The following is an 11774-nucleotide window of genomic DNA, read 5'->3' as shown; positions in this document are numbered from 1 at the left end:
GCAAAGGCTAAGAGTTCTGTCAATTAACTTTTTGTCCAGGAATTTCAAACTGTGAGCATTTAATCTATCATTCTTTCTTGGATATTGCTTTATGGGCTAAGACTTTTTATTATTTTAACATTGTTGTTTTTGTCCCACGTAATTGTACACTCACCTGTTTTATATATGAGAATTACATCTTTTTGGTGGTTCTGTATGGCTTGATTCTTTTGTCTTAATTTTCTTAATGATTCTATTTATTTCTGTCATTCTTGTTGAGTACCTTTGGGGTTATTTTCGTTGATTTTTCCATCATTTTCTAATGAAGCAGATGAAGATGTTAAGTAGCATGCTGGCTCTTATCCTAAAGTCTGGGATTTTACAGAGATCAACTTCAGCTCACAGTGATGGATCACCTCACAGAAAACAAGTCATAGAGCTGCTGCTTGGAGAAGCAGAAGTCTTTGAAGATGGCTAATCACATCATGCCACTTACACTGGGTAAAAAGGCTGTGCCACACAGATGCTGCCCCAGGAATTTTCTTGACATTTCCTTGAGTTTTCTAGAGTATAAATAACCCTGTGTTGGTCTATGTGGTTCATGGTACCCACTAGGTTATCTATCAGTTCAACAAGTATAAGTGCCAGGTCTTTTCTTGAGGAGTCTTAAACCAGATGGCCAGCCTTGCTTGCAGGTGTAGCTCTTGTAGGATCTGAGCCACACAAGCACTGGTCCTCTTTGGGGCCCAAAGGATTGTGAGCATCCCAACAGACAGCTCTGGGTTTGTACAGATTCCAAGTCTAGTTTTATACTAACTTGATTCTGTGTAGTTGAAACATATGAAGGCCATACAAGTCATACAACCTTTATTGCTCCATGAAACTCTCTGTTTTATTACCTTGTCATCCCTGTTATATGAATAATGTGTTATAGATGGGTATCTATAAGCAAATTCTAGAGATTCTCATGGTGGTGAATGATCAAGTACCTGATTTGGTTTGATGCTCCCTCACCTTGAGAAGAGTATGAACATATTAAGTGAGTAAATTAGCAGGAATCATTACCAAACAAATGTACACGCTAGTGTCTCAGAGCTTAAACATGAGAATCTGGACTAAGTGTTCTCTTGAAATCATGTCCACATGTAAGAAATTTGGCTGCGTGAGTGCTGTTGGAATTTAATTTGATGTACATCATTGTCATTGTTTTACATGATGATGAAACACAATAGAAATATTCTAGAAATGTGGTTAGGTTAACATAGAAAAACTATGCCTTTACATTTTTAACTATAGTCAACACTGATAGTCTGCTAAAGCGAAGGGAGGGTATCATGGAATCATAATATTCATTTCTTCATTTTAAGGTGAAAGCTGTGGGTCATTTTGTCAGTAGGTCGGCTCTGTTCTTCAGTCACCCACCGCAATGATTCAGTTCTCACCTCTCATCACCTCTGCTCCTTTCTATGGTTTAGATATAGTTTGACTCTGCCTCCCATGGGTTCATGTGTTGGAAACTTTCCTTAGTTGGTGATGCTGGGAGATGGTAGGACCGTCTAAGAGCTGGGCCTTGTGGGAAGTAAGTTGGTTATTGGAGGCACTGTCCTCAGAAGGACTTAACATAGCTTTTGTGAGATGTCAGTTAGTCTCATGAGAGAGGGTTGTTATAAACGAGCAAGACAGTCACTTCTGACTCCCTGGATACCTGTTTTTCTGGGGGATTGCTCTCATACAAGCTTCCACCATTGTGATACCATCCACCATGAAGCCCTCACCAGAGGCTGAGTTGATGGAGTCAGCTTATCTTGGACTCTCAGCCTCCAAAATTGTGAGCTAACTGAACCTTTTTCCATTATAAAATGTACATCCTCAAATATTTTCTTATAGCAATGAAAAACTGATTTATATATTCCTAGTTCCTCTAATTCCTTCATTCACAGTAAAGTTTAAATTGGGGATGTCAGAATGAATGTTAAGTGCTAGGAAACTTGAGAAATCTAGATACTCTGAGTACTAGGAATTTATTGAAAGGTCAGGACCAAGCAGAATAAGAGGCTGAAGCTAAGAAGAATACATGTCAGTAGATTACACAGGATTTTGAAATCTTAGTTTAGGCACAGAAAATTCAGGCTATTCCCAGAGGATTTTGAATCAACAAAGATGCAGCCCTCTGAGTTGTGTTTCTTGGGCCCTCTGAACATCTTCTCTTTGAGTCCTTCCTGCCATCTTCATGGTCTGTGCATTCACCAGGCTGCATATTCTTTTTTTAGAGATCTGGGCATTATTAAATCCCCTCTCCTTGAGATCCAGACATCAGTTCTACACGATTTTTCACTTGAGCTACTAGGTCATTTTGTTTCCTTTTATTGTTTTCCCATAGGTTTTACTATCTGGGATCCACATCAGTTCCTTTTTATTATTTAGCCTTCCAGCATATGCATACCAAATTCCTCATATTCAGGCATTTTTGTTTGCAATTCCTAGTGCGGATTCAGTTTTCCAGACCGGATCCTGACTGAAACAGAGACTTAAGGTATCTGGAAGCTTGATGATGGGCCTTTATGTTGTGCTGAGCATTCCTGGAAAGGGGATATGTTGACTGACATATAATTGAGGGGTCCTCAACATGGTAGAGGAGACATAAGAGAGGTGGAACTGGCTAGGCCTGATTTTGAACAGAAGAGTTTGTATTCATTATCACCCCTTCTCCTAGGGGACAGATACATCAGAAGCAAAAAATGATAAGACTAGGACCTCAACAGCAATGAACCATACTCCTCCAAGACCAGGAGATGGGGATGGAAAGTAGGACAGCTTGATCAAGGAGACTCTCCCAAAACCTTATTTCTTAGCCTTCCTGTAGTGGGCCAGGTTTCCTCTGCCAGGAGACAGAGTCCTTGTCTTGAGCGTACCTCACATTTCCAGTCTTAACCCCAAAGTAACATGGCAGGAGGGCCGAGGTCTTGGGAAAGTCCCTTAGTCTCCCCTATTTGAGAAACCTATGATCTGTCATCACTTCTGTTTCCTTGTGGTTGACCTTGTGGGCCTAGCTCAGCACTTATTTCTCAGGGAACCTAGACAAGTCATACTTATTGGAGATTTCTTCATCGGAACCTCCTGGGATCCCCTGGCAGGAGAAACTGGATTTCTTTCATTTGAACATTGGTCACACCCCACCCAAGAAACTGGAACCTCCCTTTGCTCATCTAGATAAATGACCCAGGCTCTCTCAGAGCCATTATTGCCCTCAGAAGCTGATGGAACTGTGATTTGGTCCAGTGGACTTTCAATAAAGATACTTTCTTGCCAGGTAAAAGCCATAGCTGCAAAATCCCTCTGACCCTGGAACCTTCTGTGCTTTGGGGATGAGTTAAAAGGTAGAGCCATGCTAGGATGACTGGGATTTTTCCTATGTGGAACTTGCTGTCTCTCGTGGTGGAGTGGCTAGGATTTGGAAGAACTTCCCTGGTATGGACCCTTCCTTTTCCCTGGACAGAAACAGATACAATGAAGGGGGGGAGCCTTTGGCAGGAGGGGGCCCGGAATTTTTAAGGTCAAATATCATGCTGGCACTGGGACTCATAGGGAGATAAACATTCTTGGCTGGATCTCTGGGTGGAGGATAATTCTTCTTGTTCCTCCATCCCTCTGACTTCCATGAAGTTTTATCCAGGGTGGTGGCTTGGATCTTCTGACTAAAGGTTTGTGTCAGGTCAGGCATCTTAGCTCCCTGTCTAGAATAAGAAGTTGAGGAACCAGTATCCTAGGAAGGCCTTACAAATGTCAGTTGAGGTTTATCTCTTCTCTATTCCCACAGATTCTGAGACAACCTCACTATGAAGACCCCTGAAGGTGTTATTTATGGAGGTAATGTTGGGCTAGAGCTCCAGTGGCCCAAGTCACTTGCAGTCTTGTCTGTGTCCTCTGGATACCCTAGCATTCTCTGCTCCTCCCTGGGTATGGTCCTTAGTGCCTGGTGATGTCCACTGCCACTGGGTCATGGGCTTTCAGAGGGTGGGGACCTTTGCTCATTCACTGTTCTAGCTCTGTTTCCCGGGATTGTTTCAAGCACAGGGCAGGTCCAAAGGAGAATAGCTGGGCTTTGACACACATGTGCTGTGGGACTGCTCACTATCCTCTGTCTTGATGGTTTTCCCTCTTACATCATTTGTTGACCTTGGTAGCCTTTGTCTTCCTCAGCAGAGCCAATAGCTTTACTGAAAAGAAAGACTGTGCTGATGGGTTTTGGGGAATAAACCTCTGGTCTTCCATATTGAAGGGCCAAGATTAGATGATTTTTCTCTTGAGTGAAACAACCTTGGCCTTTATGTTTCTTCATTATTTGTTTCCATTCAAGCAGCAAGAAATACCCCACAGCTTGGAAAGATCTCCGATTTGGATCAGCAGGTGTGGATCCTTCGGGGTCAGTCCCTGGTGACAGTTCCACGGAGTAATAGTGTGGTGCCAGGTGAGTGCTCATGCTGTGGGTATTCCACACCTCACATTGGTAGTGGCCTTTTGTTAAAGCATGAGTACAATTGCTTGATTGCTCTTTATAGGGTGAGTATAGTTAACAGTAATGTATATTCCAGAATATCTAGAAGAGCATTTTTTTTGCTCTCACCTCAAAGAGATGATAAGTGTATGAGGTAATATCCTAATTCAATCATTATTACATTGTATACAAATATATCAAATCATCACATTGCACCCCATAAATGTCTATTATAATGTGTTCAAAAGCCTTAGATTTCAATGGGGGTATATCTGGAAGGGACAGAATTTCACAGCTGATTGGAAAGAGAAGTCACTGGATACATTAGTTGTAAACTAGGTAATAATCAGATATGGTAGAGGAGCCTCCTAGGAATTAGAAGAGTTGCATTCTGATCTGAAGAGGCTGATCCATCCTGCAGTACGAGATTAGCTTGTTGTATCTGACCTCAAGATATCCTAAAAAGATGAAAGAGTGAGTAACTCAGGAAGACAAATTTCAAATAGGCAGCATTTGCTAATGTACAGAGTTCTGCCAGGATTAGAGGTGCTGCTGGGAGTAGGAGCTTACCACTTCCAGGTATTCAAGCACAGGTGTGAAATATCAAGGGCAGATCTTGCCATTTGCTTAACTTTCTTTACTCCATTTACTAAAGCAGTGATTGCCCATAAGGGGTAGATGGATGAGTACATGGATGGATGTAGTTGTTGGCCATTTGGTGAGTCTGGGATAGAAAGAATTACACTCTTTTCATCTTACAGCCCCACCTGGAAGATACTACTTTGGAAAATCAGTTAGAAGTAGAACTAATCATTTTACTGACTTCAAAGGGAAACTGAATGCTTTTTTGCTTTTATCTCTGTAGTCACTGTCACTGTTCTTGCATGCAAATATCCAGAGACCCTTGAGAAAGACAAAGGAACTCCCATTTATCTAGGAGTCCAGGATCCAGATATGTGTTTGTGTTGTGAGGACGTCGAAGGACAACCCACACTGTTGCTGAAGGTCAGTGATGAAGAAAAAATAATATTTTAAAAATCCAACTTTTCTTTACCAGTTTGATATTTGGTAGAAGATATAACATTATCATTGAAAAAGAATATTATCATTTTCCTAAGCATATTTATTCCTAGATCCTATTGAGTACTATGTATCCAAGAGACTTTAAGTTATCCTGCCCTTCACTGGTTGACGACTCCTGTCTTCCTTATATTTTGAGATTTTTTCAGGCACCGTTTCTTCAATACGTTCTCTACATAATTCTGCCATGTCTTTCCTTTTGGAATTCTTATTCATCAGTCACTGGAACTCTTAGATTTCCCTTGAATCTCTCTTTCATCTAATTTGCCATACTTCCTACCCTCTCATTTTTTATTTTTTGTTTGTGCTGCATTCTAGAAAAATTTCTTGGTTCAATCTCCTACTTCATTATTATATTTTCAATTTTGTTGCCTAAATCACCCCGTAGCACTTTTTAGAAGTCAATTTTTACTCTTTTATTTCCTGAAATCTCTGGTTGATTTTATATAGACAAATATGTCTATATAAAGTATAAATATATACATGTATAACTACGTGTATATAATATATATATATGTTTGTTCTACCCCATTAACTTAACTTTAATTCACTTAATTTAACTCAATCCAATTCAATTTATCAAATGTGTGCATGCGTAAGTGGCTTCTAGCACCGTGCACATTCTTGAGATATATCCTGGCATAGATGGCAAAGAGCCCTAACCTCAGAGAGCTTGGATTCTAGTTGGAGACAAACAGCAGACAATGTACATATTAAACATATTAGTAGGTAAATCTGTGATGTGTTTAAAGGGTGTCTGTTTTTCTGAAAGGAATAGTTAGATGAAGATAAAGACACTGCAGTGCCAGAAGCAGAGGTCAATTCAGGCTGCAGTGATGAATAGCGCAGCAGGTTTCACAGTGACAGTGAAATCTTGGCAGAGAGAAGGAGGCAGGAAAATTAGTCAGCAGGGCATCCAGTGAGTGCAAGACCCAGGGTCAGGAAAGGTTGTTGTGTGGGAGTGAAAAGAGGAGGGAGGAATTCAGAGAGAAAGAGACAGACCAGGAAGGGGGTGTTGCCTTTGTAAGGACTTTGCCTTGTGATCTCAGTGAAATGATCTGAACAAAGACTGACATGAATAGGCTGGTCTAAAAAGGATCACACTGGCTCCAAGCTGATCATAGGGTGTCAGGGGAAAGGTAAAATTCCTTCAGTAGGCTTTCAAGTGGGCTAGGTGTGGTTTGAAGGGCCAGGTGATAGCAATGGAGGTAGAGAGAGGCAGATCTGATTTTAGAAATATTTTAAATGCAGGTAACAGGATTTGTTGGCACAAGTGAATGTGTTTAATAGGATGAGGACTGGGAATTACATGCTCAACTTTCTGCTGTGCTTTTGTCCTCTGGACTGAGACTGGTCCATTGTACTTGGCAATGTGTGGGCCATTGAGGACCTCAATGAGGACAGTGTCAGTACAGTAGTGAGGGTGAACGTCTGGAGTGAGTTTGAAGAGGGGAATCACAGGTGAGAAACAAGACAGCAAATACAGGCAACTACTGTGAAGAGTTTTCTACAAAGGAGAACTGGCAGCAATGCCATGTAATGTGCTACTTAACAAAGCTTTAGCCAATGATGAATCATATGTAGGATCGTTGTCTCCAAGATTCTATCATCTCGTGACATCGTAGCTGCCTTAGTTTGTGTAAGCACACTCTACAATGTTGACACAGTGGTGAAATTTCCCAATGATGCTTTTCTCAGAATGTATCCCTGTCATTAAGTCACACATGACTATGTTTTTAAAAGGATAGAAATGAAAGCAAATATGCTGATGGAATGACTGAGCAGAGAAATAAAAGTGATGGAGAATAAGAGAGGAGGGAGAACAGCTAAGGAGTGCCCTTAAGCTGGTGGCTGTAGATGGGATCCACCACTCAGCCCAACTCAGAGAAGGAGGCACCAGTGTTGGATGGTTTGTGGAAGTTTTCTTTCATGTGTCTACTTCCTCAGTGAGCAAGGAGTAGAAATAAAGCTGGTGGAGGAGACAGGGAGTTTGAAATGAGAAGATATTTATTGAACAATCAGCAGCTCTTTATTAAATGGAATGCCAGGGGCTCTTCTGCATGCTGAGAAATACAGTGATGTGTGATTCTGGCGATAATTATATAACTGAAAGGTAAACATGCTACATTTAGAGAGTGATGGTAAAATCTGACAGTAATTATATGATTGAGAGATAAGTACGCTCAGTTTAGATAGTGATGCAAAAATAACGCAGAACATCATAATGCAGATAATAACCCAGGATAGTGATGAGAGAGAGGTTGGATTTGAAATCTCTGGTGAGGATATTCAATGAAGTTCTCTCCAAGGAGGGGATGTCTGAGATGAGTCCCTGAGTAACAGGGTAGAGCCAACTTGGGCACTCGTGGGGCTGGAGTGTCCAGGTAGACCAAGTACCAGGACCCTGTGCAGGAGCATGCTGGTGTCTTGGGGGAGGGCAGAAGACAGATGTGGCAGGAGCAGAATCAGTATTTAGAGAGTGGTAAGAGGAAAGAGCATGAGATAGGAAAGATCTGGGTGGCGTTGACCCTGAAGGCTTTGTTAGAAGGTTTGGATTTCATAGTAATTACAACAGAATCATGGGAGAAGAAATCCTTCACTCAGGATGGAATGTGGCTGAATTATATAGACCATTCCTTTCTCTTTTGAGTTTTTATACATATGTGATTTACTTACAAAAACTTATTATACCTAAGTACACAATATTTACATATTCAAACCTACACACACATCGTCGTACCTTTATATATAAGGCACTTTTATTGCTTTATTTACTTTGTTCCTTTGAATGCAAATCCTTTGCTCTACTAGATCCTTTTAAGTCTATTTCATGATGTTTATCTTTCTCATATATTCTGCAATTGTTCAGAAACACAAACCCCCAACCTAGCTGTGCTTTGCTGGAACAGTTGCCCTTACAGGATGATGGCTGTCACTGTCCCTGCTTTTGTAAGGGAAGTCCTTGGCTTGCTTATGGAAATTTGCCTCTTAGGTTTTAGGGATTCCTTCAGTCCATTGTGTGAGAAGAGGACCAGCTCATTGTTCAAACATGGCTGCTTGGTCATTAACCTGTCCTTTTATCCTTCCAATGACCTGCTGTCCCTTGTATCCTTTCTATGACAAACCCTTTCATTGGAGGGTGGGGTTGCGAAGATGAGATTTTATGTGTTTGCTCTGATGCTCCTCTGAAATACATTTTTCTACTCCAGCTAATATGAATAAGTTTTTCCTGAACTTTGGAATGTCCATTGGATGTTCTCAAGTAACTTGAACATCTCAAAAATCTCCCATTTCTCCCGCAAGTATCCTCTCTCACATTTCAGGAAGAGAAGATTTTGGATCTGTACCACCAACCTGAGCCTGTGAAACCCTTCCTCTTCTACCGCTACCACTCTGGGACAACCTCCACCTTTGAGTCTGTGGCCTTTCCTGGCTGGTTCATTGCCTCTTCCAAGAAAGATGAGCCCATCTTCCTCACTGCAGACCGGGGGCAGTCATATAACATAAACTTCAATTTACATATAGAAGCTTGAACTCAGTTTGGAGATGGTAGTTTGGTCCTTAAGTTTTCAAAGTCCCAGGATGTTTTCATCTGTATGACCTCACTGCCATTTTCACACCAGCGCTGAGAGATGAGTAGGTTGCTGTCACCATTTTGTGTTCTGGATGAAGAAATAATGGCTTTGTGGCCACTGAAGGCAGGATGTGGACTCAGACCAGGGCTGGAGTGAGGTGTGGGTCTCCCCTCTAGCAGCCCACAGGACATCATGCATGAGAAATGGTGCCCTGTGCTGTGGTGAATAAACTATGGAAGGCCATGTGAATAGTGACACCTTTATTTTCAGGTGATTGGTCTTGTCCATAACTGGATTATACACACTCAGTATACTGAATATTCTTGCATTTGATTGATGTGAAATCCAGGCTGACATTTGCTGAAAATATGGTTCCTTTGGATCTTTAGATGCTGGGCACCACATAGGGCTAATTCTACTAGGACAGGGACTTTTGGATTCTGGGAGGAACTACTAGTTTTAGAATGACTGAAGTGGAATGTCTGCTTCTGGAAGCTGGACCTGAAGACACTACCTGTTAACCCGTGGATGACTGGGCATGGGGCTAGAGACACTGCTTTTCCCCTACCCTCAGAGATCAAAGAGCAAGGATTGTAGTTAAAAATATATGGCAATAAAATATTAACTTTTGTTGCTTAGATTTTTAAAAGAATCTTTAATATTCTTGACAAAATAGGGCATGCTTATGTTTAAAAGCACTCTTTCTTGTCTTAATCTTATTTTTTTCCATGAGACGGCTTCTCTGTTTTGGCCTTTTTTCCTCCCATTTTCCTCCATATGTGTCTAGGTATGAGGTTTTGCTTTCATTTCACAAATTACCAATCTTAGATATTGTTTTCTTCTACCAAATAGATGCCATTTGCATCTCCATTGAACAAAAGTTATACTGATGTTTGTCTGTTTTCTGAAAATTAATAATAGGCTCAGAGTCAAGCAAAAGGATTACCCATAGGAGGTAATTGTCTGGTAAACAGTGTTCTAAGATGATCTTTAACCTGCTTTACAGGATTTGGATACTTTTAATTAATGTCATCTCCTCTTTCCACCTTTTTGTTTTGTGTGAGAGGAAAGAGAGGTACTGAAGTGGACAAGACATTCTGAGGGTGGCACTAACATTTAATAGTAGAACTGGAAATAGTGGCACTCTTGATTTTTGGTCTTTAAATTTCTATCTGTTGGATGTCATGGAACACCGCATGAGAAATCAACAACACTCTCCTGAGCAAGACAGTCTAGCGAGTCACCACCATCTCACTTCCATCACTGGGGCTGACCTTATTTTGTGGGGAGTCAGCAGATGATCCACCCAGGGTGGAATACCTCTGGCCACCCAACCACCATTGTGTAATGACATCAGTGCTGAAATGCATTTATTGCATACAGTGATTCTCAAATTTGAAATATCAGAATCACCTGGGGTGTGCACTAAAATCCCAGGGACTCCACACCTAGTAAATTAAATCATCCTCTCTTAGAAATTGCAACCTGTTAGGTTTAGGATGGGGCTTAATAATCAATATTTTGCCAAGGATCCTAGAGAATACTGATGGATGAACCAAACATGGGAAATAAAAGAACTCAGATTAATTATACTTGGGGTGATCTGTGTGCTTCTACAGAAATAAGGGAATGTTGGGCCAGAGATATAGCTCAGTGGTACAGCATCTTGCTTGGCAAGCACGAGGTCCTGAGTTCAATTCCTGGTCCCCAAAAAATAGTTTAAAAAAAAGAAATAAGAGGATGTTAGTAAATGTATATACTTTTTGCTTATTATTGTTGGTTTGAGATTTACTTCTCTAAGGTATTTCTCTGTTGAATGATTTGTATAAAAAGTATTCAAGCCTTCAAATATAATTTCATAACATTCCAAGGTTAGAAAGAACTCAAGTTTCCATCAATTGGTGAATAGATACATTGTCATGTGTATTTGATACTATTAACTGATACAAAGAAATTAGCTACTGATAGAGATGAAACAAGATGAATATTAAATATTTCTGATCGATTGTGCATGCTTGTGTCTGGTGGTCTGAGCAACCGATTTGAAGGTAATGGAATATGCAATGGAATTACAATGGTGAACTCCTAAAAATAAAAAATATTAAAAATGTCATTGAGGATCCCAGACATAAAAGGTACATATTGTATGAGTGCATTTATAAGACGTTCAAGAATAGGCAAAAATAATCTTTGATGATAGGAATCAAAACAGTGGTTGCTTTGGCAAGGAAAGAACAAACATTTTTAAAAGCTACCATAGAGCTAAAATGGGTGGCATTCAAAGGATCAAAAACCCGCAATGGCTTTCCACTCTGTACAGCAGCATAATAAGCCAGAAATCATTGACATAACGCTTTCCACTTTGTGAAGTAAAAGGATTCCCACCGTAGAATCCATATCCAGACAATGTATTAATTATGAGTAAAATAAACCATTTTCAAAGGAGGAAAATTTATTTATTTACTTATTTGAAAAGTGACTATAGAATGTGCTCTGCCCAAACAAGATAGTAAGCTAAGAAAGACAGAAAATGTGGACTCCTTGAAGCAGAGAATCTTATCAGAAAAAAGCAATATGAACCTGAAGGATGGTGATAGACAGAGATCTTAGCAGGCAGCCAGGCAGAGTGAAGAAGCTGGAGGCCC

General features: G+C 40.5%; 1 protein-coding gene across 2 annotated transcripts; it reads left to right on the top strand.

Annotated features, from left to right (window-relative positions):
- The first annotated feature begins 3182 nt into the window (after positions 1–3182).
- LOC102023141 (interleukin-36 gamma) lies at positions 3183–11574 on the top strand. Of its 2 annotated transcripts, none has more exons than XM_013522844.1 (5): positions 3183–3289; positions 3797–3846; positions 4337–4447; positions 5340–5479; positions 8547–8961. In XM_013522844.1, exons 2-5 carry the CDS (start codon positions 3816–3818, stop codon positions 8709–8711), a joined length of 447 nt encoding a protein of 148 aa, XP_013378298.1. In that variant the 5' UTR covers positions 3183–3289; positions 3797–3815; the 3' UTR covers positions 8712–8961. The 2 variants fall into 2 exon arrangements, with proteins under 2 accessions (XP_013378298.1, XP_013378297.1); XM_013522843.1 differs by having other exon boundaries at positions 3184–3289; positions 8878–11574.
- Positions 11575–11774: the final 200 nt, after the last annotated feature.

Source organism: Chinchilla lanigera, unplaced genomic scaffold (assembly GCF_000276665.1).
Source record: "Chinchilla lanigera isolate Chin_1 unplaced genomic scaffold, ChiLan1.0 scaffold00069, whole genome shotgun sequence".
Classification (NCBI taxonomy): Eukaryota; Metazoa; Chordata; class Mammalia; order Rodentia; family Chinchillidae; genus Chinchilla; species Chinchilla lanigera.
The sequence above is the reverse complement of the archived record's forward strand: the minus strand, read 5'-3'. Positions and strand labels throughout refer to the sequence as shown.

Coding starts and splice junctions, on each gene's coding strand:
- LOC102023141 (XM_013522843.1), top strand. CDS start 3,816: ATGAAGACCCCTGAAGGTGTTATTTATGGAG. Junction 3,847..4,336: donor TGAAGGTGTTATTTATGGAG/GTAATGTTGGGC, acceptor TTTCCATTCAAG/CAGCAAGAAATACCCCACAG. Junction 5,480..8,877: donor AACCCACACTGTTGCTGAAG/GTCAGTGATGAA, acceptor CTCACATTTCAG/GAAGAGAAGATTTTGGATCT.